The sequence below is a fragment of the Muscardinus avellanarius genome (genome assembly GCF_963383645.1).
Source record: "Muscardinus avellanarius genome assembly, chromosome: 16".
Classification (NCBI taxonomy): Eukaryota; Metazoa; Chordata; class Mammalia; order Rodentia; family Gliridae; genus Muscardinus; species Muscardinus avellanarius.
In genome coordinates, this window is record NC_137802.1 from 55,867,151 (window position 1) to 55,894,153 (window position 27,003).

Here is a 27,003-nt window from a genome sequence, read left to right on the forward strand (position 1 = left end):
CGCCACCCAACGCCCTTGGAATCAGTGTCACCTTGGGAAAGTCCCTTAACTGGCCTGTAAATCGGATCGCTCGCACATCCCACAGTATTTCCTGAGCGTTACTTTCTATTCCACAATCTAAGAGCAGCAAGATGGACAGGCGAGGTCCCTGTGACCATAGAGCTCATGTCCCAACCCTGGGAGACAGAAGACTCACAGGCAAACACGCAAATGATTCTAAGTAAATTATAATTAAAGTAGAATTAAAGTTTACTTATAACTATAGATTATAAGTAAAACCTGAGTGATGTGTGTGACATGCTAAGAGAGAGGTGATTTTTTTCCTGGAAGTAGTGCTGTGGGTTATTTTTCTTTTCATTTTTGTGGTACTAGGAATAGAACCCAGAGGCATTTTACCTCCAAGCTACGTCCCCAGCCCCACCCCTTTTCTTGGAAACAAGATCTCACTGGGTTGCAGGGAGTCTTGCTAAGTTGCCAAGGCTGGTCTCAAACCTGCGTGGGATTGTAGGCGTGCACCCACCACGCCCCAGATTGCACTGTTTGAATAAAGGCCTGAATGACAAGAGCAAGCAGTGAGTGGCCCAGGCTGTGTCATCAGAAGGCCTTGGAAAGCCGGGCGTGGTGGCGCACACTTGTAATCCCCGCGCTTGGGAGGCTGAGACAGGAGGATCGCACGGGTTCGAAGCCAGCCTCAGCTACTTAGTGAGGCTCTCAGCAACTTAGTGAGACCCTGTTTCCAAATAAAATATAAAATAGGTCTGGGAGTATAGCCCGGAGGTGGAAAGCCTCTGGGTTCCATATTCAGTACCACCAAAAAAATAAAATAAAAATTAAAAAATAATAAAAAAATAGGGCTGGGGTTATAGCTCAGAGGTTGAGTGTCCTTGGGTTCAATCCCAGTACCACACACACACACACACACACACACACACAGGCCTTGGAGCAGCGAGCAGAGCATCAGGGTAGGTGTCCCTAAGCAGGGGCCAGGGTGACAGAGACAGGAAGTGTGCTGACGTTCTCTGGCTGTACCCACTGACTTGAGCCCCAGGAGAGGAGTCTTGTGCTGAAATAGACTCCCCGTGTACCATGGCACACCAGCGACACTAGGCTGCTGTGCTGGTGGCCGGTGGCCGAGCTCACCTCCCACCGAGGGGTTGTTGCCAGCCGGCGAGTGATACAGGCTGGCAGAGAGAGCTCAGCAGCATCAGAACCCAGATGGCCAGCTCCGGCCCCCAAGTCCCCCTCCCTTCTGGTTCCCCTGGGTGCCTCCTGCGCACACCAGCTGCCTTGACAGTGCCGTTCCCGACTCCAGCCTTTCGTGGGTGGCTGGAGAAGCCTGGATAGGACATCCTGGGTGACCCGTGGATGACACAGAGCCCTGAACAGGGATAGAAACCTGCAAAGTCAGCACCTGGGGCTCCTGACTTCAAATCCATAATCGCACCACTTTTCAAGTTTCCCCCTTCCCAACTGGAAGTCTGCCCAGCCTCGGAGGAGAGGTGGGGAGAGTGGCACAGAATCCAGTAAAAATATGAAGGGGACAAAAAAGCCACTTAACAAGCAGAAGAACTCCCGACCTTCTCAGCTGGGTCAGTTTGAGCTTCTCTGAGCCTCAGGGTTAGTCCTCCGTGATGTGGGTATATTAGGGTAAGGTTAAGCTGCTATAACAAAGAGGCCCATAGGGAGTCGACGGCTTGTTGTGGAAGATCATGTATCTCTCTCCAGTGACAGTCTTCAGTGATACACAGGTGACTGCTCCAGCTAGATGTCCAGGGACCTGGCTCCCTTCATTTTCTCCCCATTCCTTAGGACTCTGTCTTCTCGTCATTGTCAAGGCCAGGTCACAGGCATGTCCTTATTCTGACTTGTGAGAAAGGGACAGAGAACGTGGACAAGAAGCTGCACAATCTTTCCACCATGGCCCCAGAGGACCTTGGGTCATTTTTGCTCAATTTCTAGTGGCAAGAATTTGGTCAAGTGGCCACTCCTGACCTCTCCTGAGGCTGGAGATGAATTCTGCTCATGTGCCTGGCAGACAGGGGGACCCACTTTGAAGGACAGCTTTTAGCCTTGGGGCTGCAGGAGAAATGGTAGGAAGAGGGATCCAGATGACGCCTTCACCAGACCCAGTTGGGGAGTATGATCGCAGGAGGGACCCCGTACTGGGCAGCATGTCCTGGGCTGAGGACCACACAGCTTTATGACTAGGTAGGTGTGGCCCTGGTTTCCAAGACAGTTGACAAAGGGCCTCACCCACTCCTGGAGGGGAGCTGGACTGTGGGGAGCTGTGGCCTGGGACAACACAGAAGGTGCCTGAGGAGGATGGTACGCCTTGGTTTCCTCCTCCTCCCTGTGGGCTTGCTCCTCCTCCTCCTCAGCACCATGGCCCAGGGGGAGTATGGCGTGGTCCACGTGGTGTCGGAGAACTGGAGCAAGGACTACTGTGTCTTGTTCAGCGCCGACTATGTCACCCTGCCCCGAGACCTGCACCACGCCCCACTCCTGCCCCTGTATGACGGCACCATGGCACCCTGGTGCCCGGGCGAGGATGCCTCCCACCAGGCCCGGCCCCTCTCTCCCCTACAGCAGCCCCTCCGCCACACCATCGCCATGGTCATGAGGGGCAACTGCAGTTTCTATAGCAAGGGCTGGCTGGCTCAGGGCCGGGGTGCACACGGGCTGCTCATAGTGAGTCCCATCAGCAACCAGCAGTGCGCAGACGCCACCCCGGTGTCCCAGGACCCCCGCCACCCCCTGCCGGAGCTCACCATCCCTGTAGCGGTGCTGCGCTACGCTGACATGCTGGACATTCTCAGCCACACCCAAGGCGACACAAGGGTCCGCGTGGCCATGTACGCGCCGCCGGAGCCCATCATGGACTACAACATGGTGCTCATCTTTGTGCTGGCTGTAGGCACTGTGGCAGCGGGGGGCTACTGGGCCGGCATGACTGAAGCCGACCGGCTACAGCGGCGCCGGGCCCGAGGAGGAGGGGGGCCCAGTAATCACCATCAGCTGCAAGCCTGGACCGCGGCCGAGGGGCCCCAGGGAAGCCAGGAGGACCAGGACGACGAGGACATGCCAGTGGACTTCACACCGGCCATGACGGGCGCTGTGGTCACCATGTCCTGTTCCATCATGGTCCTGCTCTACTTCTTCTATGACTGTTTCGTGTACGTCATGATCGGCATCTTCAGCCTGGGCGCCAGCACCGGCCTCTACAGCTGCCTGGCGCCCCTGGTGCGCCACCTGCCCGTGCGGCGACACCGGAGGCCCCTGCTGAACCACCGGGCCTGTCTGCAGCTGCCCCTGCTGCTGCTGGCGGGCCTGTGCGCCACGGTGACACTCCTCTGGGTCTCCTACCGCAATGAGGAGCGCTGGGCGTGGCTCCTGCAGGACATGCTGGGCATCTCCTACTGCCTTTTTGTCCTGCGGCGCGTACGGCTGCCCACGCTCAAGAACTGCGCCTCCTTCCTGCTGGCCCTGCTGGCCTTCGACGTGTTCTTTGTCTTCGTCACCCCGCTCTTCACCAAGACCGGGGAGAGCATAATGGTGGAGGTGGCCTCGGGCCCGGCAGACTCCTGGAGCCACGAGAGGCTACCCATGGTGCTCAAGGTGCCCCGGTTGAGCTTCTCGGCCTTGACGCTCTGTGACCAGCCCTTCTCCCTCCTTGGCTTTGGGGACATCGTGGTCCCTGGCTTCCTGGTGGCCTACTGTCACCGCTTCGACGTGAAAGTCCGCTCTCGCCAGGTCTACTTCGTGGCCTGCACCCTGGCCTATGCCGTGGGCCTGCTGGCCACCTTTGTTGCCATGGTCCTCATGGAGATGGGCCAGCCCGCGCTGCTCTACCTAGTGTCCAGCACACTGCTCACCAGCCTGGCCGTGGCCACCTCCCGCCAAGAGCTCGCTCTCTTCTGGACTGGCCAGGGCAAAGCCAAGGTGTCTGCCCGGCTGGTGGCAAAACCCTGCAGTGTTCCTGTGGCTGGATCCAAGCAGGAGAAGGAAGGCACGGCAGAAAGCCACCCCGCCGCCGAATCTCAGGGGGCTGCCAGCCAGGGAGCGGAGGACGGAGGCAGCAACCCCAGGGAAGACGCAGCTGAGATGGTTACCACCTCTGGAGACGAGGCCCCCAGTCTAGAGGGCCACAGCGAGAGCTCCGAGGGCTGGAGCGACGCCAACCTGGACCCCGAGGACCTGGGCCCCTCCCCACCTGGGGCCCCCGAGGAGTCGACGCCGGAGATGCAGATGGCCATGTTGATCCCGCTGATCCCTCTCGTGCCGCTGGCCCCCTCCGAGCTGGGCCACAGCCACAGCCAGACCCACGATCCCAGCCTGGCCTGGACGGGGGTCCACAAGAGGAAGGGCTTGAAGGTAAAGAAGAGCATGTCAACTCAGGCTCCCCTGTAACGGCCCGAGACCCATGCCTCTGATGGCAGAGTGCATCAGAGCAAGGCCATGTGCCTGCGGCCAGAGAGGTGGGGCATTAGAAAAACATCCATACCCACCTGAGGAGCCTCTGCTTGTTAGGGCTGTAAGGGGGCCGCGACGGCAGAACGAGCCAGTGGAAGCCTGGAGGGTCCTTGGGAGTTGGCACCAACGCCAAACCATGCAGAGGGGCAACAGGCTCAGGGAGTGCACACGACTTGCACGGTTCACCAGGGAAGGTCAGAATTTGCTCCCTGGCTCAGGGGCAGCTAGTCCCCCTCCCTGCTGGCCCAAGCCTGCAAGCCAGGGCTCCTCAGCCCAGCTGACAGCCCTCCACCCGTCCTGACCACCCCGCTCAGTCTCCTTGCCCATCCTGTTCCTACATGCTAAGGGGCCGTTGCTGTTCCTTGGTCCCTCCATGTCCTCTCCTCTCTTTGACCACTCTTCCCTCTGACTGGGGTGTCCTTCCCACTCCAGACAGAAATAGTCCAATCCAGATCCCTGGTTCACTAGAAAATTCCTCAGCATCCTTTTAAATCTCAGTTTATGGCTGTTCTGCTGAACATCTCTGCTCAAGATGTTCTGAACGCAGCACGGTCCTGCCTTCAGCCACCCTCGCCACCCAGAGGTGTGGGGTATGCCTCTGCTGGGTGCCTTTCCTTGTGGTAGGCATGGGGAGAGACCCCGTCTCTCAGAGGAAGGGCAGAGGGGAGGGCAGAAAAATCAACCTAAGAATTGTCTTCGATCGGGGGTGCGAGGGGCTGGAGAGGTCGGAGCTGGGCTGGGGGAATACGCAAGGCGCCTGCCTCACGACCCTGGGCACAGCACCAGCCTCTTTGGGCCTCGTTAGTCTCCTCCACAAAATGAGACTTAACAACACCATGCCCACCTAGAGGGAGGGACATGGACAAGACGACCTCCTAAGGATACTATAGGTGTTTCTTGGTTTTATTTGGGCCATGATGTGTTTAGATATTGCTTAATCAAAGCTTAACTAACTCCATCATGAGAAGATTCTGAAAGAGGGGCTCATACCCCAAGTGTGCCATAACCAGCCTGCCCATAGACAATCCCAGTGTGGCCACTGACTTGGAGGATGTCACCGAGAAAGTGACTTCAACCTCTCAGTGCCTCCGTTTCCTTATCTGTAAAGTGGGAAGACAACAGGATCTCCCTTGGGGTTACTCAGAAGCTGGAACAGGGTGGCTCCTGGGTGGCTGACCCAGTACCCAGTAGAGAGGAAAAGGGCCTGAATGTGGACCAGGTTCACTTTCTTCCCTCAGCACATCCTCAAAGAATCAAACCAAGACCCAGCAACACCTTGGGGTTCGCCCGGCTCTGCCCTCCCTCTCGCACACACTGGACCCCAGCCTGGGCTTCCCCACCTCAGGGTCCCCCTCAGGCTTCTCCACCTGGAAGGTTCTTTCTCCTCTCAGCCCTGCCACAGGCCCCCCCGGATTTGGTCTAACTGCCCCTTCCTTCTCTTCCTCTTCCTCCTCCTCCTCCCCTTCCTCCTCCCTCAGTCCAGGGGGCCACTCCTTAGGGGGATTTCCTGTGACCCTCTGACCCACCCTGATCAGCCATGACTCCGTACATCTTGCTTCCTGGCTTTCTTGTCCTCCCTGGTGAAGTCTACCTCAGCAAGAGCAGGGACCCCTTCCCTCCTGTTCACCTATGGAGTCTCAAGGCTAAGGCCTGTCATGGTGTTTTGTTTATGTTTGTTGGAGGAATGAATGGATGAATGAATGAATGAATGAATGAATGAATGAGGAGCTGGAGTCTGGCAGGGAGGCTCCGGGGACCTGGCTGGGCCTGAGGGTGAGGGTGGGTGAGGAGCCAGGTGGCAGGGGTGCAGGAGACAGCCCTCCAAGCTCACCCGCAGGAAGTCGCAGGGCCCCTGGGCCAGCCGCGGCTGAAGGCCTGGGCTGGACAAGGGAAATGAGGCTCTGGGCCAGGACACTGACCGGAGGTGTTGGCAGCCCCTCCCGCCGCAGCCAGCAGCCATCTGGCCTGGACAGAGGGGCCGCCACAGGCCCTGGCGCACCCCCAGCCCAGGCAGCCTCCCCACCGCTGACCTGCGTCACCAAGCCTGCCAGGGCGGCTGCACCCCAGCAGGCCCCAGGGATAGGGCCTGACAGAGCCCAGGCCTCTTGCCCTCGGCCTCCGGGTGGGGACACGAGGGAGGAGCTTTTCTCCCGGGCATCCGCAGGTGGCGTGGCTCTGAGGATGCCAGCTGGACCGCCCCATGATGTGGCCAATGCCAGCCTCCGAGGAGCAGAGCGCTGTGGGGGGGGTGGCTGGGCAGGAAGGCCGCCCCCTTCCTGCACACCCGGGGGCCTGGGTTTGCTGCCCTGACACCCCCACCCTGCCCGATGTGTGGGATTTGAGCCTCAGGATTAAAGTGCCCACGGGGGTTGTGAGTCCTGAGATGGGGTGGACGATAACCCAGGGTGCAGTGGGCCCTGGGGTCTCAACCCACCTGTCACAGGCTAAACTCCGCTCCTTCTGGGAAGTTGCCCCGGCTGCCTGTCTGGCTCCTGTGGAGAACCCTGTATGAAAGCATCCCTGGCCAGAGCTCCCCAGGGGCTGGCGGGAGCCTCAGCTGACCCTCATGGGGCAGCTCCCCCTCCCCAATCCCTCCCTCTCCCGGTGCCTCCTGCCCAGGACTCTGCAGAGCCTCGTTCCCAGGACCCAAGTTAAGAAACAGCCTCCTGCGTGTGAGCCTGGGCGAACACCTCAACCCCCACACCCGCACACTCAGGTTCTCCTCCCACTTGGGAGAAGGTGTGCGGGAGGGCGCTGGGTCAGGAGAGGGCAGGCCTCCCTCTTCTCTGCCCAGAACACTCTCAGTGAGCCTGGCCATTCATGATGGGGTTGGGCAGGGGCTCTGGGTGGAGCTGCAGGCTGTGGTGTTTGGACACAGGGAGCCCTAACAGCTGTGTGGCCGGTACCTGCTTGGCAGATCCCTGACTCCAGCCCATGGCTCTGATTCAGCAGCCCAGTGGGAACAGGCATCTGCGGCCTGCAGGGACACCCACTCCACCCCAGGTTGGACACCTGCAGAGTGTGGCCATGGGCCCTTGTCTCAGCTGGGTCCACAGGAGGCGGGAGGAGAGAGGCCCAGCCTAAGGTGCAGGGCCCAGAGCAGCCCCTGCCTCCTGCCTCTGACCTCCCATTACCGGGCCCCACACCACCACCCAGAGGCTGGCTGCACCACATTCTCCTGGCTGATCCTGGCCTGGTTCAGGGGGAATTGAGAAAATTTCACCCATGACCAACCAACGTCACTCCTCCCCTGCACTCTAGAATGTTCTGACCCTGAGGCAGAGGCCATCTTGGTTTGTTCATCCCGCCCTGGGCCTACTTGAACGTACTCAAGAAAACATCTGTTGAATGAACCTCTGAGATGAATCAAAGTCCCCCTTAATAGCTGTACAATGTTGGAGGCATAAAATATCCTTACGTCTTTATTTATGAAAAGGCTCTAACAACTCTGCCTATCTCCGGGGGGCTGTGTTAAGGACTGAACCATCCAGCAAAGGAGGAGAGGGCCTGCCTAGCATGGGCAAGGCCCTGGGCTCAATCTCCAGTGCTAAAAAAAAGAAAGAGAAAAAAAAAAAAAAACTCAGCTGATTCCTTATCAGGTGCCTGCAATCTATTTCTCAAATTTAGCATATAACAATAAAAGAATGAATACATGAATAATCTTTATTGAACAACTACTGTGTTCAAAGGGTCCAAATGGTCACTGTGCCAGTTCCCAAGATTTGTAAAACATGGCTGCTGGCCTCAAAAAATAAATAAATAAAATTTTAAAATAGGGCAAAAGTATTCCGCCATGCAGGAAGGGGGCGGGGCCCGTGGCTGGCCACCCTGGGCCACAGGAAGCCCAGGGTTCTGCTGTGACTCCTCCATGGCCAGTGCGGGGCCTGCTCCCCCCCCAAGGTCCTCCAGCTGTGCACCCTGCCTGCTTTGCCAGCCCCTAGTGCCTGGCAAGTTGCACACGTGCATGCAGTATACAATGGGCACATACCCATGCAGCACACTGCACACACTCAGGGCACACCCTACACCTGTGTGCACTCCTGAGCCTGCTCCCTTCAGGTCCCGGCCTCCCCCACCTGGGCCCACGGGAGTGGGAGCGAGGGATGCTGATCCCTGGACTTCCCACCCCCTGGGCAGATGGTCAAGGTCCCCACCCCCAGCCCGCCCCTTTTCTGCCGGGGCAACAGTTTCCCCTCGAGACAATTTGCTGCCCAGCTGCTCCGAGGCATGGGGTGGTTTGAAAGCCTCCACCAGGGTCCATCCCCGCTTTCTAGCAGAGTTACACTCTGGGAGGCAGGGTAGGGGTCACAGTGGGCCAGCTAATGGCCGAGCAACAGTGGCACCAGGGCCTGGCCGTGTCCTCCCGGTGGCCTCCTCTAACAAGGCTGTGCTGGGATCCCTGCCCAGCTGCTAGGGCCGGTACCCTAGTCCAATGGCGTCCCCTGCTGTCGCTGCTCCCCCTCTCGGTTTGTGGGTTCCTGACTCCTTGACAACCTCTGCTTCCTGAAAGCTCAGGAATATACTCCTCAGGGGCCTCTCCCCCTTAGCCCTGCCCAGTGCTGGGGCTAAGTCTCATCCAGACTCCCTTGAGCTTCTCTATGTGGCCTTTGTTTAATCCCAGCAAGAACTCCGTGGGACTTGGCCCTGTTTCTTTAAGTTAATGAAAGCATTCGGTGCTAGAGTTTCTGGGAGATGAGAACCAGCAAGGACCTGGGGAGTGCTCTAATTTACGACGAAAGGCAAACCCAGAGAGGACCAGGACCCGCCCAAGGCCACACAGTGACAGGACAGCAGAAACAGAACACAGCTCCTGCAGTGGTTTGCTCTTATAATGTCCCCCAGATCTCGTGAAGAGTAGGCAGCCATGTTGGAGGCGGGGCTTGGTTGCTGAGGAGGGGTCCCTGGGGTGTGGCCATGGGGATTATATATGGCGCCTCCCCTCCTACTCACTCTCTGTTGCTTCCTGCCTACATGCTGTGAGAGCAAAGGTAGCTTTCTCCCTCCCTCTCTCCTTTCTGCCATCATGCCCTGAACTCTGCATACTGAGTCCAACATGGACTGAACCTCTGAAATCTCCACAACTGTGAGCAAATAAACCTTCCTTGATATTGTGTGTGGTCAGGCATCATGGATCATAGCAGTTAAGGAATACTGACTGAGACAACTCCAGTCTCCTGCCTCCCAGCCCAGCAGCCAAGACCAGCTCTAATCCTCAGCCTCCTGCCCCAATCCATGCTCCTCTGAAAACACCCCAGGAAAACTCTGTGTCCTCTCCCCTGCAGTAGGTGTGGTCCCTATTCTCACGGACGTATATACCTGTTGTTTGATAAAGGTGTGGGATTTAGCATCAAGCACCTCTGGCTAGGGAAGAGGACACAGCTGCACTCTAAGTCACAGAGACCTGGACTCACAGCCCGGCACCGCTTTCACCTGCTATGTGACTCAGGACAGGTGAAGCCATCCCCCTGTGCCTCAGTTTCCTCCTCTGCAAAATGGGCTGAGACCTACCTTGTGGTTGGTTTGTAAGAACTAGGTGAGACAAGGTATACATATGAATGGCTATTAATTGCTAATCACTTATAACAACGGGCCAGAAATATGGGATTAGAGGATTTAGGGATGGGAGCAAAGTTTTCCAGGACTGCGCCCGGCACCTTAAATGGCCATCTTCCTCAGGTGAGCTCCCGGAGGTGGAGGCCCACAGGTCCCTCGGAGGTGGTGCACATGTTTGGGCACCTGGCAGTGGTGCTCACCACCCTGAGTCAGGAAGAGTCCCAGCAGGTTAATTGAACCACCCAGAACCTTCTGTATGTTATTCCTGCAGCTTTGTCTCTTGAGCGCTCCTAGGCTGCCACCTGCTGGTCAGAAGGATAGTAGCAGGCAGGCGTACACCAAGGAACTTTTAGTAATCATTATCAGGAGTGATACTTAAATTTACGTGCAATAAAACACCAATTAGCAGAGTTTCGAAGCCCCTGATGGGCTCAGGGTTAACACTTTAGAAGCTGGGTTGTGAGGATTTTGAGGTGTCCTGGGGAAGGAGGGTATTTGGATACCATATAGAATGACATTAGCAACCTTCCTGAACAATGAAATGCCTGAAGACCATCCAAGCCCTGACACTGATCCCACCCCACAGGACAGACCACCATGAGCAGGTTCCCACACCCGGCTCCTGGGCTATCCCTGGTCCTGGGAGGGGCTACTACCCACAACCCGAGCCAGCTCTTGTCCTGTGGGTCTGTACCACAGGACAGACCACCATGAGCAGGTTCCCACACCCGGCTCCTGGGCTATCCCTGGTCCTGGGAGGGGCTACTACCCACAACCCGAGCCAGCTCTTGTCCTGTGGGTCTGTAGCCAGGCACAGTACGGGTGCTGGAAGTAGATGCTGTGGTTAATTTTGTTTGCAAACAAAACTTCTGCCCACTTTGTTTACTTTACAAATGCTTGCTTTGCCCTTGAAGCGGCTCTTCCCAGACATCAGTCTCTCGGCCTGTATGGCTCTCCTAGGCAGGAAGGCTGGGTCCAGGCCTCACCCCTCCTGGGGAGTCCGCCAAGGAGGACGGGGAGTTCTCAGAGGGGCCTGAGAGGCACAGAGACCAAGACAGCAGCTGCTGATAGTCTAGGGTGTTGTTCTGGGAAACACCTTTACACAGTCTCTTAAAGACTCAAATGGCAAGAAAGACTGAAGGTTTAAATGATGCTGAGACCTTCCAGAACTCTCCAGAACTGAGGCCAGAGAGGGAACACAGCCTGCTCCAAGGTTACACAGCAAGCCAGTGGCAAAGCCAAGATGACTAAGAATCAGAAATAAACCAAAGAATCCCTCTCCCATGGGAGAGCTTTCTGGAAGGCAAGCGGGGGCCTTGCAGAGGCTGCTTTAAGAAGTCCCAGATTGCCAGGCGTGGTAGCTTGCTTGCAATCCCAGTACTTGAAAGGCTGAGACAGAGGATTGCAGGTTCAAAGCCAGCCTCGGCAACTTAGCGAGGTTCACAGCAACCTGGTGAGATCCATTTTCCAAATGAGATATAAAATCGAGCTGGGAGTACAGCTTGGAGGTAGAATGTCTCTGGGTTCAATCCCCAGTACCAAAAAAAACAAAAGTCTAAAATTCCCCACATTATCAGATTATCAGTCCCCTCCACTTCCTGACTCCACTGGCCTTGGAGTGAACATGGACAGGAGAGGCCCCGGCCCAGGCGCTCCTCCCGGCCAGCCCCAGACAGTCACAGGAGTGTGTGCCAGGGGTGGGTCTGGCCTCCACCCACTGTGATAAATTGACTCGGGACTCCCAAAAGAAATCCATGCCTACTTCCTAGATCCTCTGTGTGTTGCCTGGTATGAAAGTGGGGAGACTTCAGCAAATGGCTCTTGAAGTGGGGAGACCATCCTGCATCATCCTCGTGGGCCCTGAATGCAGTCACGGGAGCCTGTGGCGGGATAACACACGCGAAGAGGGCAGGCCGCGTGATGTAATGGGTGCAGAGGGTGGGGCGACGTGGCCGTGGGCCAAACAGCCAGCAGCCACCAGAGGCCAGGGCCAGAACAGATTCTCTCTACAGCCTCCGGAGAAAGCACAGACCTACTGGCTCCTTGCTTTCAGCTCAGAGATACTGATTTTAGTCTTCTGGCCCCAGAACTGTTAAAGAATACATTTCCATTGCTTTAAGTCACCAAGTTTGTGGTAATTTGTTACAGCAGCCACAAGAAACTAGTACACTGTTCAACAGATGCCCATGGCCTGGGACATGTTAGTGCCCCTATGAAAACATGATAAAGTACCCAGCTCCTCTGGCCAGCCAGGCAGTTCTTGTACAGGGCAGAGCCAGGCACAGGGCAGGCGGGGAAGGACTCTGCTGTCCGCGGTGACTGTTCTTAGTGTAGGCCACTCTACTGGGACCCAGGACTTTTTCTTTTTCTTTTTTCTTTTCTTTTTTATTCTTAGTACTGGGGATAGAACCCAGGGGCATTCTACCTCTGAGCAACACCCCCAGCCCTGTTTTTTATTCTTTATTTTGAAACAGGGTCTCGCTGAGTTGCAAAGGGCCTCACTAAGTAGCTGAGGCTGTCCACAAACCGTGATCCTCCTGACTCAACCTCCCAAATGCTGGGATTGCAGGCGTGAGCCACCACGCCCAGTTTTCTTTTTCTTTTTTTAACTGTTATTTTATTGTATTTTAGTGGAAAGTTGAAAAACACAGAAAACTAGGGGAAAACCTTGATGATCCAACACTTCTTGGTTAATTTCCATCCAGTCATTACTTTCTTATATTTTTATTTTTAAAAAGTTGTAAGCCGGATGTGGTGGAGCATGCTTGTAATCCCAGCATTTGGGAGGCTGAGATAGGAAGATCATGGTTTGTGGAAAGCCCCAGCTACTACTTGGGCCCTTTGCAATTCAATGGAGACCCTGTTTCAAAATAAAAATTAAAAAATAGGGCTGGGGTGTAGCTTGGAAGTAAAATGCCCCTGGATTCTATCCCCAATACCGAAAAAAAAAAAAAAAAGTTGTAGTAAGCTAGGTACCTCTGCAATTACAGTACTTGAGAGGCTGAGACAGGAGGATCACAGGTTCAAGGCCAGTAGCACAGGTAACATCAAAACCCTGTTTCGCCAGGTGTGGTGGCGTAAGCTTATAATCCCCGCACTTGAGAGGTGGAGACAGGAGGATCGCGCAGGTTTGAAGCCAGCTGCGTTGGCTTCAAAGAGATCCTGTTTCCGAAAATAAAAAAGTATAAAATAGGTCTGGGAGTGTAGCCCAGAGGTAGAAGGGCTTCCAGGAACCCCAGTACCACCAAAAAAAAAAAAAAAAGACCCTGTTTCAAAATAAAAATAATAAAATAGTGCTGGGAGGTACGTCTCATAGGTAGAATGCCACTGGGTTCAATCTCCAGTACCACATTAAAAAAACTTGTAGTAAACCAGGTGTGGTGGCATATGCTCATAATCCCAGTTCTTGGGAGGCTGAGACAGGAGGGTCACAGGTTTGAGGACAGGTTTGAGGATAGCCTCAACAGGCAGTGAGAATCTCATCAACCTAGTGAAACCCTATTTCAAAATAAAAATAAAGCCAGGCGTGGTGGCGCACGCTTGTAATCCCCGCGCTTGGGAGGCAGAGACAGGAGGATCGTGCAGGTTCAAAGCCAGCTGCCGCGCGCGCTGGCTTAGGAGACCCTGTTTCCAAATAAAAAATATAAAAATAGGTCTGGGAGTGTAGCCTGGAGGTAGAAGGGCTTCCAGGAACCCCAGTACCACCAAAAAATAAAAATAAAAATAAAATAGTGCTAGGAGTTTAGCTCAGAGGTAGAATGCCCTTGGATTCATTCCCCAGTACCAAAAAAAAAAAATTGTTGTAAAACACACATAACAAAATAAATCATCATAACTATTTTTTGTTTGTGTGTATTGTGTACTGCTCAGGGATATTATTAATTTTTTGGTGGTACTGGGGGTGGAACCCAGGGGCTTTTCTACCTCCGGGCTATACTTCCAGGCCTATTTTTTAATACTTTATTTGGAAACAGGGTCTCACTAAGTTGCTGAGAGCCTCACTAAGTAGCTGAGGCTGGCTTCGAACACAGGCGTGGGGATTACAAGTGTGCGCCACCACGCCCGGCTGGGCTTATTTCACTTAGCACGATGTTCTCAAGGCCCATCCACGTCACAATACTGCAGAATTCCTTTCCTTTAAGGCTGAATAACATCCCATCGTATGGACTGCATTTTGTTTATTCATTCCTCTGTCAACGGGCACTTGGGCTGCTTCCACATTTTAGCTCTTGTGAATAATGCTGTTGTAGACATCAGTGTGCACACATGATCTCTCTGAAACCCCGCTTTCAATTCTTCTGGGTGTTAGACCAGGCGTCACACATACCTATAACCCCAGTACATAGGAGGATCCTGGCTTTGAGACCGGCCTCGGCAACTTAGGAAAGCTCCCCCCCCCCTTTTTGCAGTACTGGGAATTGTTGCAACGGGCCTTCAACCTCTGAGCTGTACCCCCAGCCCTATTTTTTTTTTTAAATTCTTTATTTTGAAACAAGGTCTCACTGACTTGCAAAGGGCCTAAGCAGCAGAGGTTGTCCTTGAACCCTGATCCTCCTGTCTCAGTTTCCCAAATGCTGGGAATACAAGTGTGCACTACCATGCTCTGCTACGTGTGTGTGTGTGTGTGTGTGTGTGTGTGTGTGTGTGTGTGTGTGTTGCTGAGGATTAAACCAGGAGCATTCTACCTCTGAGCTAACCCCCAGCCCTGTTTTGCTTTTTATTTTTGAAACAGGGTCTCACTAGCTTGCTGAACGTCTCACTGAGTTGCTGGGGCTGTCCTTGAAGCTGCGATCCTCCTGTCTCAGCCTCCCAAGTACTAGGATTACAGGGATGTGTCACCAGGCACAACTGACCCTATTTCAAAAATTAAAAATTACAAAAGGCTGGGAATGTAGCTCAGAGATAGAACACCCACCCCCCTGGATTCACTCGCCAGCACACACACACACACACACACACACACACACACACACACACACACTATTAAACAGTTATTTGGGGTCTATATCCAGAAGTGGAATTCCTGGATCAAATGATTATTCTATGTTTAATTCTTCTCCGAGGATGCCATGTGTTTCATTTTGTTTAGATTCTGGACCATTATATTTTTTCAGAGACTATACCATTTTATATTCCCACCAACAGCACACAGGGTTCCAATTTCTCCACATCCTTGCCAACACTTGTTATCTTCTGTTTCTTTTTTCTTTTTAATTGCCACCCTCATGGAATTTAATGTAGTTTTGATTTGCATTTCTCTAATGATTAGTGATACTGAGCATCTTTTCATGTGCCTATTAGCCATTTGTATGTTTTCTTTAGAGAAATGTCTACTCAAATATTTTGCCCAGATTTGAACTGGGTTACTGTCATAGTTCATATATTTCAGCAATTTCCACATGATAGATCTGGCAATTTGATTTCTGAGAAACAAGGGCTATGAAAATCTTTAAAGCTTTTAATGCATTTTGTTAAATTCCTTTCCAAATAATGTGCCAACTCACCCTTTGTGTGTGTGTGTGTGTGTGTGTGTGTGTGTTATAAAATATGAAGTTGAATGAAAATATGAATTTATCACACCCTTCCCAGCTCCTTACTAATTTGATATGGTGAAAACAGCATGTATTTTTTTTTTTTTGGTGGTGCTGGGGTTCCTGGAAGCCCTTCTACCTCCGGGCTACACTCCCAGACCTATTTTTACATTTTTATTGGGAAACAGGGTCTCCTAAGCCAGCGCGCGCGGCTGGCTTCGAACCTGCGCGATCCTCCTGTCTCTGCCTCCCAAGCGCGGGGATTACAAGCGTGCACCACCACGCCCGGCCAACAGCATGTATTTTAATTTGCATATGTGACTAGTAGTGAGGCTGGACTTTTATTTCCACATTCTGGTTATGGACGGGACCCAGCCTCTCCATTCCGGGGCTCAGCGCAGTGCCCAATCTGTTTCCATTTGTTGGTCCCACACTAGGGAAATCTTGGGCTCCATATTCTCCTTCCATTGCCAAAGCCTTACGAGTGGCTGGGGAGAGGCTGGGCAGCAGGCACGAGGTCACAGAGAGGAGAAATAAATCCTAGTGTTCTTTTGCACAGTAGGGTGACTAGTTAACAATTGCAATTTTGAAATAACTAGAAGAGGATTTTAATGCATCACCACAGAGAAATAATAAATGTTTAAGGTGAAGAATACCCAAATTATCCCAATTTAATCATTGTACATTGTATACACATATCCAAACATTACATGGTACACCATAATTTCTACAATTATTATGTGTCCACGTAAATCCTGTTTTTGTTTTTGTGGTGCTGGGGACCCAGGGCTTTGTGCATGCTAGGTAAGCACTCTACCATTGAACTATATACCCAGTTTTTTATTTAAAAAAAGCTTTTTTAAGTCTATTTTAAACCGGTGTGGTTCTGCACTCCCGTAATCCCAGTGCTTGGGAGGCTGAAACAGGAGGATCTCAGGTTTGGGGACAGTATCAGCAAGTAGTGAGATTCTCATCAATCTAGTGAGACCCTGTTTCAAAATTTTAAAACTAAAATGAAATAGGCTTGAGGTAAAATGCCTCTGGATTCCATCCTCAGTACCACACACACACACACACACACACACACACACACACACACACACACACACTATTTCAAGATGTCCTAATGCCACCCAGATCGTTAGAATCCTTGTTCAAGAAAAGAACACGCCACTCATGGTGGCAGATACCTATAATTCCAGAACTTGGGAGGCTGAGACCAAATGATTGCAGGTTCAAGGCCAACCTCAGCAACTCAGCAGACTCTCAGCATCCTGGTGAAATCTTGTTTCAAAAGTAAAAAAACAGCCGGGCGTGGTGGCGCACACTTGTAATCCCCGCGCTTGGGAGGCAAAGACAGGAGGATCGCGCTGGTTCGAAGCCAGCCTTGCTGGCTTAAGAGACCCTGTTTCCAAATTTAAAAAAAGAAAAACTTTTAAAAAATAGGTCTGGGAGTGTATCCCGGAGGTAGAAGGGTTTCCAGGAACCCCAGTACCACACACACACAAAAAAAGGAAAACACAAAAACAATAGGCTGGGGGTATATCCCTGGGTCTAATTCTTAATACAGAAAAAGACGAAGGTGGCAGAGGAGGAGCTGGAGGAAGAGGAGGAGAAGAAAACTCGTCTTTGTTGAGTCCCTCCAGATGCAGGCCCTCCCATGCCTCCCTATCACCTGTCAAGCCAACCCCACCTCCTCAGCCTGGAGTGAAGGCCACCACCATCAGCCTGGAGTGAAAGCTGTCCATCATCGACCTTGCTCCCGGCCCCCAGGCACCTGGGCACGTGGTCCTCAGGTCTCTGCTCTGCTGCTTGGAGCTTTGCCCCACTCCTGTACAGGAGCAGCCACTGCGGTTCACTCCACACCCTCCAGCCCTGCCTGGCCCTGTCCAAGGTCCTGGAGATGAACATAACCCATCCTGGTCCCTGACCAAGAGTCTCACCATGGAGGGGGGCCAGGAGGGGCACAGGTGCATTCTGATAAGTTCCTTTGGGCTCCAAAGACTGGGAGCCCACTCAGAGGCGCTCGAGGAAAACAAGCTGAATGGGAGGACAGGATCTCGAGGACCCGAAGGCAAGCAGCCCAGCTGGGGCCCATGGGAATCAGCAGCCTCTGCTTCTGCAGTCTGCGCCCTCTGGGCCTCCGCTTCCTCTCTCTCCCTCCCTCCCTCCCCGAGCCACTTGCCTCTGCTCACTCATTTGTTCTTGGCCCATGGTGGCGCCATTCCCAACCCCACATCCCTGCCTCAGCCCAGGGTGGCCACCGAGAGCAAGGGGGTCGCTCCAGCCACCGTCCAGTATCTCCAGAGACTCTGCCTGGTTTCCATTTACTCTGTTGGTTCCGGGTCCTGTCCTCAGCTCTGGGTGAGCCCGTGGGCCCTGGACCCAGGCATCCACCCCAGTTCAACCAGGTGTGGCTGGAGGGAGGCTGAGGAAAGCAGGGGCAGCCAGCGCAAAGAGATTCCTTCCAGACGAATTCAGAGTCTGAATTTAAACAGAATCCCTGCGTAATCCAAGTACCTTTTTTTCCCCCCAGTACTTGGGGCCATTCTACCTCCAAGGCACACTCTCCCAGACTTTTTTTTTTTTTTTTTTTTTTTTTTTTGGTGGTACTAGAGTTCCTGGAAACCCTTCTACCTCCGGGCTACACTCCCAGACCTATTTTTATACTTTTTTAAAATTTGGAAACAGGGTCTCTTAAGCCAGCATGGCTGGCTTCAAACCTGCGGGATTCTCCTGTCTCTGCCTCCCAAGCACGGGGATTACAAGCATGCGCCACCACGCCCGGCCCCAGACCTATTTTTTATTCTTTATTTTGAAACAGGGTCTCACTGAGCTGCAAAGGGCCTCACTAAGTAGCTGAGGCTGTCCGCAAACCACAATCCTCCTGTCTCCGCCTCCCGAATGCTGGGATTACAAGCGAGTGCCACCACACCCGGCTTCAAATACATATTAAATTTTCAGAAGCACAGCTATAGAGCAGTGGTTCTCAAAAACTGGTCCCTAGCTGGGCATGGTAGTACAAGCCTCCCGTCTCAGTACTTGGGAGGCTGAGACAGGAGGATCACAGGTTCAAGGACAGCCTCAGCAAGGAGTGAGGCGCTCAGCAGCCTAGCTATTTTTGTCAAAAAACAAAAACTAAAAATGTTTGGAGGTGTGGCTTGGAGGTGAATGCTTCTGGGTTCAATCCCCAGTAACACACAAATACACACACACACACACACACACACACACACACACACACACACACCTGGTCCCTGATTTGGCCCCCTCTCAGCCCTGCTGAGTCTGAAACTCTGGGGATAGGGCCAACCATTTATTTTATTTTTTTTTTATTTTTTTTTATTTATTTTTTTTTTTGGTGGTACTGGGGTTCCTGGAAGCCCTTCTTCCTCCGGGCTACACTCCCAGACCTATTTTATATTTTTGAAACAGGGTCTCTTACGCCAGCACGGCTGGCTTCGAACCTGCGCGATCCTCCTGTCTCCGCCTCCCAAGCGCGGGGATTACAAGCGTGCGCCACCACGCCCGGCGAGGGCCAACCATTTATTTCAGCATCCCTTGAGGTGACTCGGTGTGAATCCAAGTCAGAGAAAGAACCTTCACTCTGGAGCAAGGCTGGAAACCCTTCCTGCAAAGGGCCAGAGAGGGACTGTCTGTTGCAACCCGGCTGGTGGAGCAAGTGCCTGGGCTGCCATAACCAAAAGGGAGTAAAGACCGGGCTATGCCGTGAGCAGAATTCTCTGTGGCCCCTGCCCAGTGTCCCCGGGTCAGTCAGGCCCCTCCCCTCAAGTCCAGGAGAACCTGTGTGTAGGAAGGAATGTCCACCTCACAATCAGGTTATGCTACATGGAAAAGTGGGGAGATTCTACAGGTGTAAGTAACGTTCCTGATCAGTCAACTCTGAATTAATTGAGGAAGAGAGCATCCCAGGTGAGCCCAACATCATCAGGGAGACCTTGAAAGGCAGCTTAGGGATCAGGTGGTGGTGTTAGAAGCTCCCCTGCTGGCCTCAGAGGTGATGCAAACCGCCATGCTGTGGGCAGGCACCTGGAGGGGCATCTTGCGGTGGACTTCAGGGCGCCCCCATATGCAGAGCGAGCCCCAGCAACACCAGGAAAATGGTGCTTTTAGTCCTAGGACCACAAGGAACCGAATCCTAACAACTGAGCAGGTCTGGAAGAGCAGCTGAGCCTCAGTGGGACATCAGCTTGTGAAAGCCCGTGCAGAGGAGCCTCCCGAACCAGCCGCAGGCTCCTGACCCCCCGGATGCATCAAGACGGTAGGTGTGCTTATAATGTGTTCTGCCTCAATAGAAAACTGGCCCAGCGTTTTCTATCGAGTTTTCTATGCCAGTAAGACTTTAGCAATGCGGATGGTGGGGTGATTTGGAAGCTTGCTGATTCCTGGTGTTGCACAAGCGACCAAGGCTGGGAAGTTGCAGTTTTGATCTGGTCCATCCAAAAAGGAAGCAAGGAAGCCATTGAGCGGGGTAGGACATGAATGGTATGGCAGGTGAAGCAGGCTGAGCTTGGAGGCCTGGGCCTCCAGCACCAGAGGCGGCCGACTGGGTACCAGAGCTCCGCGGGAGACGCCCCGGGCCGGCTCCTGCACACGTCCACGTACGTCTGCCTGTCCGCCCTTGCACACACTGGACCGTCTCAGCCCAGTTTATATCTCAAATCAGAACCAAAGTGGCCACTGGCCAGGGCGCAGAGTCACATAAGACAAGATGGCGCTCTCATGGACATGCGTAGCTGCTTTTCATACGACAGTGGCCTTGGCCAGGAGCGGGAACGTCCATGCCCTGGTTTATTCCTTGCTGTACTGGTTTTCTGTGGTCACTATGACAAAGCTGGCTCAAGACCACAGAAGCCTGTTTTCTCAGGACTTGGAGGTCAGAGGTGAAGGTCGGAGGTCAGAGGCAGTGCACCTCTGCGAGCCCAGGGGGACTCCAGCTCTCCCTCTGGCTTCTGATGACCCTGGGTGTCCCTTGATTCATGGCCACCTAACTCCAGGCTGCACCTCCATCTTCACACAGGCTTCTCCCTTCTCCGTGTCTCCAGCCTCCCCGCCTGCCTCCTGTGCGTACCTTTGTCATTGAATTTAGGGAGCACCTGGGTAATCCAGGAGGACTTCCTCATGAGGGTCTTAATGGATTACATCTGTAAAGACCCTTTTCCCAAATAAGATCACATCCACAGGCCCGGGTGGACATCTATATAGGGGAGTGACCATTTACCCCGCCACACCCCTCTCCCCACCCAATGTCCAAGAGCACACTAGGCACGGGGCGGGCCCCCAACCTATCTCCATTCTTTTTTTTTAATGGCACTGAGGTTGGAACCCCAGGGCTTTCTACCTCTGAGCTACACTCAGCTCTATTTTATTTTTGTTTGGAAACAGACTCTCACTAAGTTGCTGGGAGCCTTGCCAAATTGCTGAGGCTGGCCTCAAACCTGCAACACCCCCGTCTCAGACTCCCGAGTGCTAGGACTGTAGACGTGTGCTCAGCTCTCACATCCATTCTTATCAGAGCTACACCTAGCAAGAAATTTGGTTAGCCCTGTGTTAGAGAAGGAGAGAGAATCTCAGAGAAACCAGGCATGGGTCCTGTTCCCAAAGAACTGAAGGCCTTTTGTGACCTTTGCACCCACCTGTGCCGGTGCCCAGCCCTGCCCACCCCTCCCGTCTACACCCAGAGCTGCAACTAGAGGATGAGATAGCATCCCAGGGGTGGGGTGCGCATCTTGGCTGGCATCCTGGGAACGGCAGGCTCGGGTGCTCCCGAGGCGCGTACGCCCTGCTTCCGCAGTATCCGTTCTGCCCGCGCAGGAGCTTTTACAATCTCTGGGACAGCAATTAAGGAGAATACCATCAGCCAAATGGTGCATTCTTGGGCCCAGGCGGCCGGCGTTCTGTGCAGCCTGTCTCAGAGCCAAAGGAGATGAGACTTTCCAGAAAGTGAGCTGCATCCAGACAAGACCCAGCCTGGACGGCTCCCAGGTCCATCGGGGAGAGAGAGGGGGAAGACTGAGCAGTCACGGCTGCTGTGCTTGACGGATGCTGATAAGAACGCGGTCTGTGACCGCTGGGGACCCTGTGCATGGACCAAGGGAGAAGGAAGCCACTGGGTCAGGGAGCGCTGTGGGCAGGGCATTGGTGGTAGAAATCGATCATTAGGTTAAACTGGGGTTCTCTTCCCAACTCAGCCACTAATTAGCTGTGTGAACTTGGAAATGTTTAAAGAACAAATCATTATAAAATGACAAATAATCGAGGGGGGCAAATGGGCAAAGAATTTGAACAGGCATTTTACAGAAGAAACGCAGATGGTCTAATAAACCTATGAAAAGATGTTCGATCTCTCTAGTGATGAGGGAAACAGAATTTAAAGTAATCAACAGAAGTGGGGAAAACGGGACATCTGAATGAAATCTGAGGCTAATAGATCGTACAAATGTTAATCTCACGGTCCGGGTCATTGTATTATGATTGCATGAGATGTTAACTCTAGGAAAAGCCGGGTGGAGGGTAGATAGGAACTCCACACGTTTACAACGTTTCTGCAAGCCTACAGTTATTCAAAAGTGAAAAGGTGGACGCTCACTACTACCACGGCGATAACAGGAAGCAGCAGCCACAGCGCCATTTATCCAACAGAGAGGCAAAAATTGCAAAGATTAATAAGACCTAGTGTTGGCAGAGGGCGAGGGGAAGCAGGCTGTCTTCTGTATTGTTGGTGGGAGGGTAATTGTTGTTGTTGTTGTTGTTGTTTGTGTATATGGTACTGGGGGTGGAACCCAGAAGCTTTCTACCTGCGGGCTATCCTCCCAGACCTATTTTATATTTTATTTGGAAACAGGGTCTCACTAAGTTGCTGAGAGCCTCACTAAGTAGCTGAGGCTGGCTTCGAACCTGCGTGATCCTCCTGTCTCAGCCTCCCAATCGCGGGGATTTCAAGCGTGCGCCACCACGCCCGGTGGTAGGGTGGTAATTTGAATAAAACTTTTTGGAAAGCCTTTGGTGTTGTAGATTTCAGTTTCACTGTACATGCCCTTGGACCCAGGGACTCCACAGCTTGCTACTTAGCCCACACAAACCCTTGCACTTGGATGCAGAGCGGCACATCCAGGGGTACACTTTACAGCCCTGCGTCTAACAATCGGGGGCAACCCAAATGAGACCCATAGGTAAAGGATAGAACATATCCAGTGTGACATACTATGCAGCAGGTAAAAAAAAATGCAATATACCCAAATGAGCAAAGATGCAAAGATTTCCAAAGCAAAAATGTAAATTATAAGCTGAACATAGTGGCAAGCCTATAGTCTCAGCTACTTAGGCAGGAGGATGGCCAATTTGACTACATAAAGGAGTTCAAGGCCAAACTGGGAAATGTAGCCATGTAGCCAGAATATATATATATATATATATATATATATATATATATATATATATTTTTTTTTTTTTTTTTTGGTGGTACTGGGGTTTCTGGAAGCCCTTCTACCTCTGGGCTACACTCCCAGACCTATTTTATATTTTTGAAACAGGGTCTCTTATGCCAGCGCGGCTGGCTTCGAACCTGTGTGATCCTCCTGTCTCTGCCTCCCAAGCATGAGGATTACAAGCATGCGCCACCATGCCCAGCTTGTAGCCAGGATATATTTAAAAAAATAAATGTTCCGGGCTTGTAGACAGGCTATATTTTAAAAAATAAATGTGCCGGGCGTGGTGGTGCACGCTTGTAATCCCCGCGCTTGGGAGGCTGAGACAGGAGGATCGCACAGGTTCGAAGCCAGCCTCAGCTACTGAGTGAGGCTCTCAGCAACTTAGTGAGACCCTGTTTCCAAATAAAGTATAAAATAGGTCTGGGAGGATAGCCCAGAGGTAGAAAAGCCCCTGGGTTCCACCTCCAGTACCACACACACAAAAAAAAATGTAAGTTGCAAAACGATGCAGTATGATCTCATTGATGTGAAGGGAAAGAATAAATAATGCCATGCCTTTCTTAGTGGACATGGTGACCTAAAAGTCAGGAGAGATACCCTGCCCCCTGGTGGGGCTCCCGGAGAGGCGACCTCGGGCATTTTGGGGAGCTGGAAGCCATCCTTCAAGACCTGCTAGCAGGGAAGTCAGGACTGAAGGAGTTCTCTGTAAAGGTGTCGCTTCTGTCTTGGCCTCCCTACCTGGTTGATCGAGTTTGTATTTTCACACTTCTCCTCCTAAACGAGAAGTGCGCCCCTGTGTTTATCATTGTCTAGTACGATTTTCTTCTTTCATCTGTGCATCATTTTGACTCCATTTCTCAACCCCAAAGTCTCTGCCCCAACTGGCAAGAGAAAGAAGTTATTGTGAATGAATGAACAAAGCGCTCAGGGCCCGAGATGCTATTTTTGAACACAAAAGCCCCTCTGTGACTCGGGAGCCGGGCCCCCGCGTCCCACGACACTCGGAGAAGGGCACTCCCTGTGCCCACGCTCTGCGTCACCCTCCCGGATTTGTAAACAGTCAAAACATAACACAAATAACTTGTTTGTTTTTTAAGTTTGCTGGTGTTTTTAACTCAATGAAATGTGTGTTAATTAACTCTGTGAGCTTATTTTTAACCCTCTATTATCTCTGCATTTCAATGGTCTCCACTCACTGACTTGAATTAATGTTTTATTTGCATATGCGTTGATTTCTGCGTATGTACCTTGTAACAGTCAGTATAGTCTAGCTTATGATACAATAACAAGCAGTACCTAAATTTCAGTGATTGACAAAAATTGGTTCTCTGTCTGTGTTACATGTTCTCTGAGCATTAGCTAGGGGCCTGGAGCTTCCATGATCATCTCAGCTGATGGAGAGAAGCTCAGATAACAATCAAATGCTCCAAGTTGGAGGTGACCCTTGTCACTTTTCTTCTTCAGAATTCATTGATGTAAACTGGTCATATGACCCTGTGAAACCCCAGGGCCCAGGAAGTTCGGTGAAATTCAGAAATTAGCCGGTCGTGGTGGCGCACGCTTGTAATCCTGGTGCTTGGGAGGCGGAGACAGGAGGATCGCGTGGGTTTGAAGCCAGCCGCGCTGGCGTAAGAGACCCTGTTTCCAAATAAAAAGTATAAAAAAATAGGTCTGGGAGTGTAGCCCATGGGTAGAAGGGCCTCCAGGAACCCCAGTACCACAAAAAAAAAAAATCAGTAATTAGCCTGTTGACCATGCAGCACTGCGCTCAAGAATCCACCTTCCAGCCAGGCATGGTGGTACACACTTATAATCTCAGTACTTGGGAGGCTGAGACAGGAGGATCACAGGTCGAGAACAGACTCAGCAAATAGACTCCCAGCAACTTAGCAAGACCCTGTTTCATAAATAAAATAGGGCTGTGGTAAAAATGCCTCAGGTTCAATCCCTAGTACAAGAAGAAAAAGAAGAAGAGGAGGAGGAGGAGTAAGAGGAGAAGGAGGAGAAAATAAGTCCACTTTTAGAGCAGACGCAGGTACCAGTGCACATCTGAGGGGAGCTCCACACCAAAGCAACCAGCCAAAGGATTAAGTACCAACAAGGCCTTGTGCGAGACTGAGGATAAATAACCAATATTAGACGAGTATCCCAAGTCCTAGAGCTGCTCCTGGCCCAGGGCCGGCAGAGCCTGGGGACTCTGTACCCATCCCACAGTGGACAGGATGGTCCATACAGCAAAGGTTTACATGATCCAAGCCAGACACGGCGATGCACCACTATAATCCCAGTACTTGTGAAGCTGAGACAGTAGGATCAAAGGTTCTATGCCAGTCTTGGCAACTGAGTGAGACCCTGTTTCCAAATAAAAAATAAAGCTGGGCATAGTGGCACATGCCTGTAACTCCAGTACGTAGGAGGCTGAGACAGGAGGATCGCAGGCCCCAGGATAACCTCAGCAGTGTAGCAAGACTTTCAGCATCCTAGCAAGAACCTGTCTCAAAGGGGGGGGGGGGTGTAACTTGGAGGTAGAATGCCCCTGGGTCAACCCCTAGTACCACACACACAATAAATAAGATAATGATATAAAATCGAATTGGGCTGGGTGCATAGCGTAGGGGTAGACTGTCCTTCGATCATAAGAACCGTGGAAAAAAAATTACTTACATGATCCGAAATTGTGCCGCAATTGAGAACCCTGTATCAAAGTTCACACAAAAAACAAAGCAAAACAACAACAAAATGTCCCCCAGTGACAACAAGCAGACCCCCGCCTACCTTGAGCCCCGCCCCACACGCTGATCAGCAGCCATGCCTCGAGAGTGACCACTGCCTACCAGCAGCCTTTATTCTCCAAATATCAGTCACTGCCAGAGGCAGGGCAGGGTGCTCCCGCCATCGAGAACCCTGCTCTGTAGCATTTTCCTGTGGGCACCAGCCCAGCTGCGCTGCAGAGCGGTGATCGGGAACTGGAACTGGACGGCCTGAGTCTAAACCTGCTTCAGCCGCTGAATTGCTCAGCGTCTGCCCTGGTGGGACCTCGGTTTCCTGATCTGTAAATTGAGAAGATTGAACAAGGCGATTCCCAAAGTCAGTTCAGAGCATCTCCTAGTTTTTCTTTTTAACCAGGTTCCAGTCCTGGCCTTCCCATCCCCCACCCCAAAACACACGAATGCAAGAGAGTGGGGGTGGGGACCTGAGCTGCGCGCAGGGTAGCCCAGGTGACAGGAGAGGCAGAGGCTATGCAGGGACCAGGAAAGGGGAGGATGGGAAGGCACCTGCCTGAGCCTCAGTCTCCCCACTGAAAAGCCGCCTCAGAACCGAGGAATAAGAGACAGCATGGGCTTCCGAGGGCTTGGGAGGGAGAAGCTGAGAAGATAACTGCAAGCCGTGGTCTTTGCACACAAAGAGCAACATGCGGAGGATGGGAGTGTGTGTGTGTGTGTGTGTGTGTGTGTGTGTGTGTGTGTGTGTGCCTGTTTGTGCACGTGCACACCTGTGATCCTGCTGTAGCCATGCTGTTGTCCATCAGCACCGAGTAAATTCATTTCAGCTTGACCCCACCCACCGCCTTTGGAAAACAGTCATCATCGCGGGGTTATTAGAGCGGCGCATCCCCTCCTGGCCTCTGGACCAGCTGGAATCCAGCCGGGCGGGAGAGGAGGAGACGGCCTGGCCCTCGCCACCCATGTTTCCCGCTGCTCCATCTCGGAATCCAATCAAGCCGGACAGGGACCTGGGAAGGGAGAGACTGGTATTTAATAAAAGGCCGCTGGGTCTAAACAGTGACTCAGACTCTGAAAGCCAGAGGGGCAGGCTGCCGGCCTCTTCCACGCAAGGCCCACAGAGGGCGGCCGTGCACACTCCACTTATCTTTGGCTTGTGCCTGTTTGCGTCTGGCTACATTAAAGCTCTCCGGGGTTGCTAATAAAGGCAGCTCCTGGACTGTCAGCATCTCTTTCTCAGAAATATCTCCCCAGTTAGAGCATGATCCTAAATGG

The 27,003-nt window shown here is 52.5% G+C and overlaps 1 protein-coding gene across 1 annotated transcript; it reads left to right on the forward strand.

Moving 5' to 3' along the window:
- Positions 1 to 2,322: 2,322 nt before the first annotated feature.
- SPPL2C (signal peptide peptidase like 2C) lies at positions 2,323 to 4,407 on the forward strand (the record flags this gene model as incomplete). The annotated part of the gene is made up of 1 exon (XM_080712841.1): positions 2,323 to 4,407. One exon carries the CDS (start codon positions 2,323 to 2,325, stop codon positions 4,405 to 4,407), a length of 2,085 nt encoding a protein of 694 aa, XP_080568967.1.
- Positions 4,408 to 27,003: the final 22,596 nt, after the last annotated feature.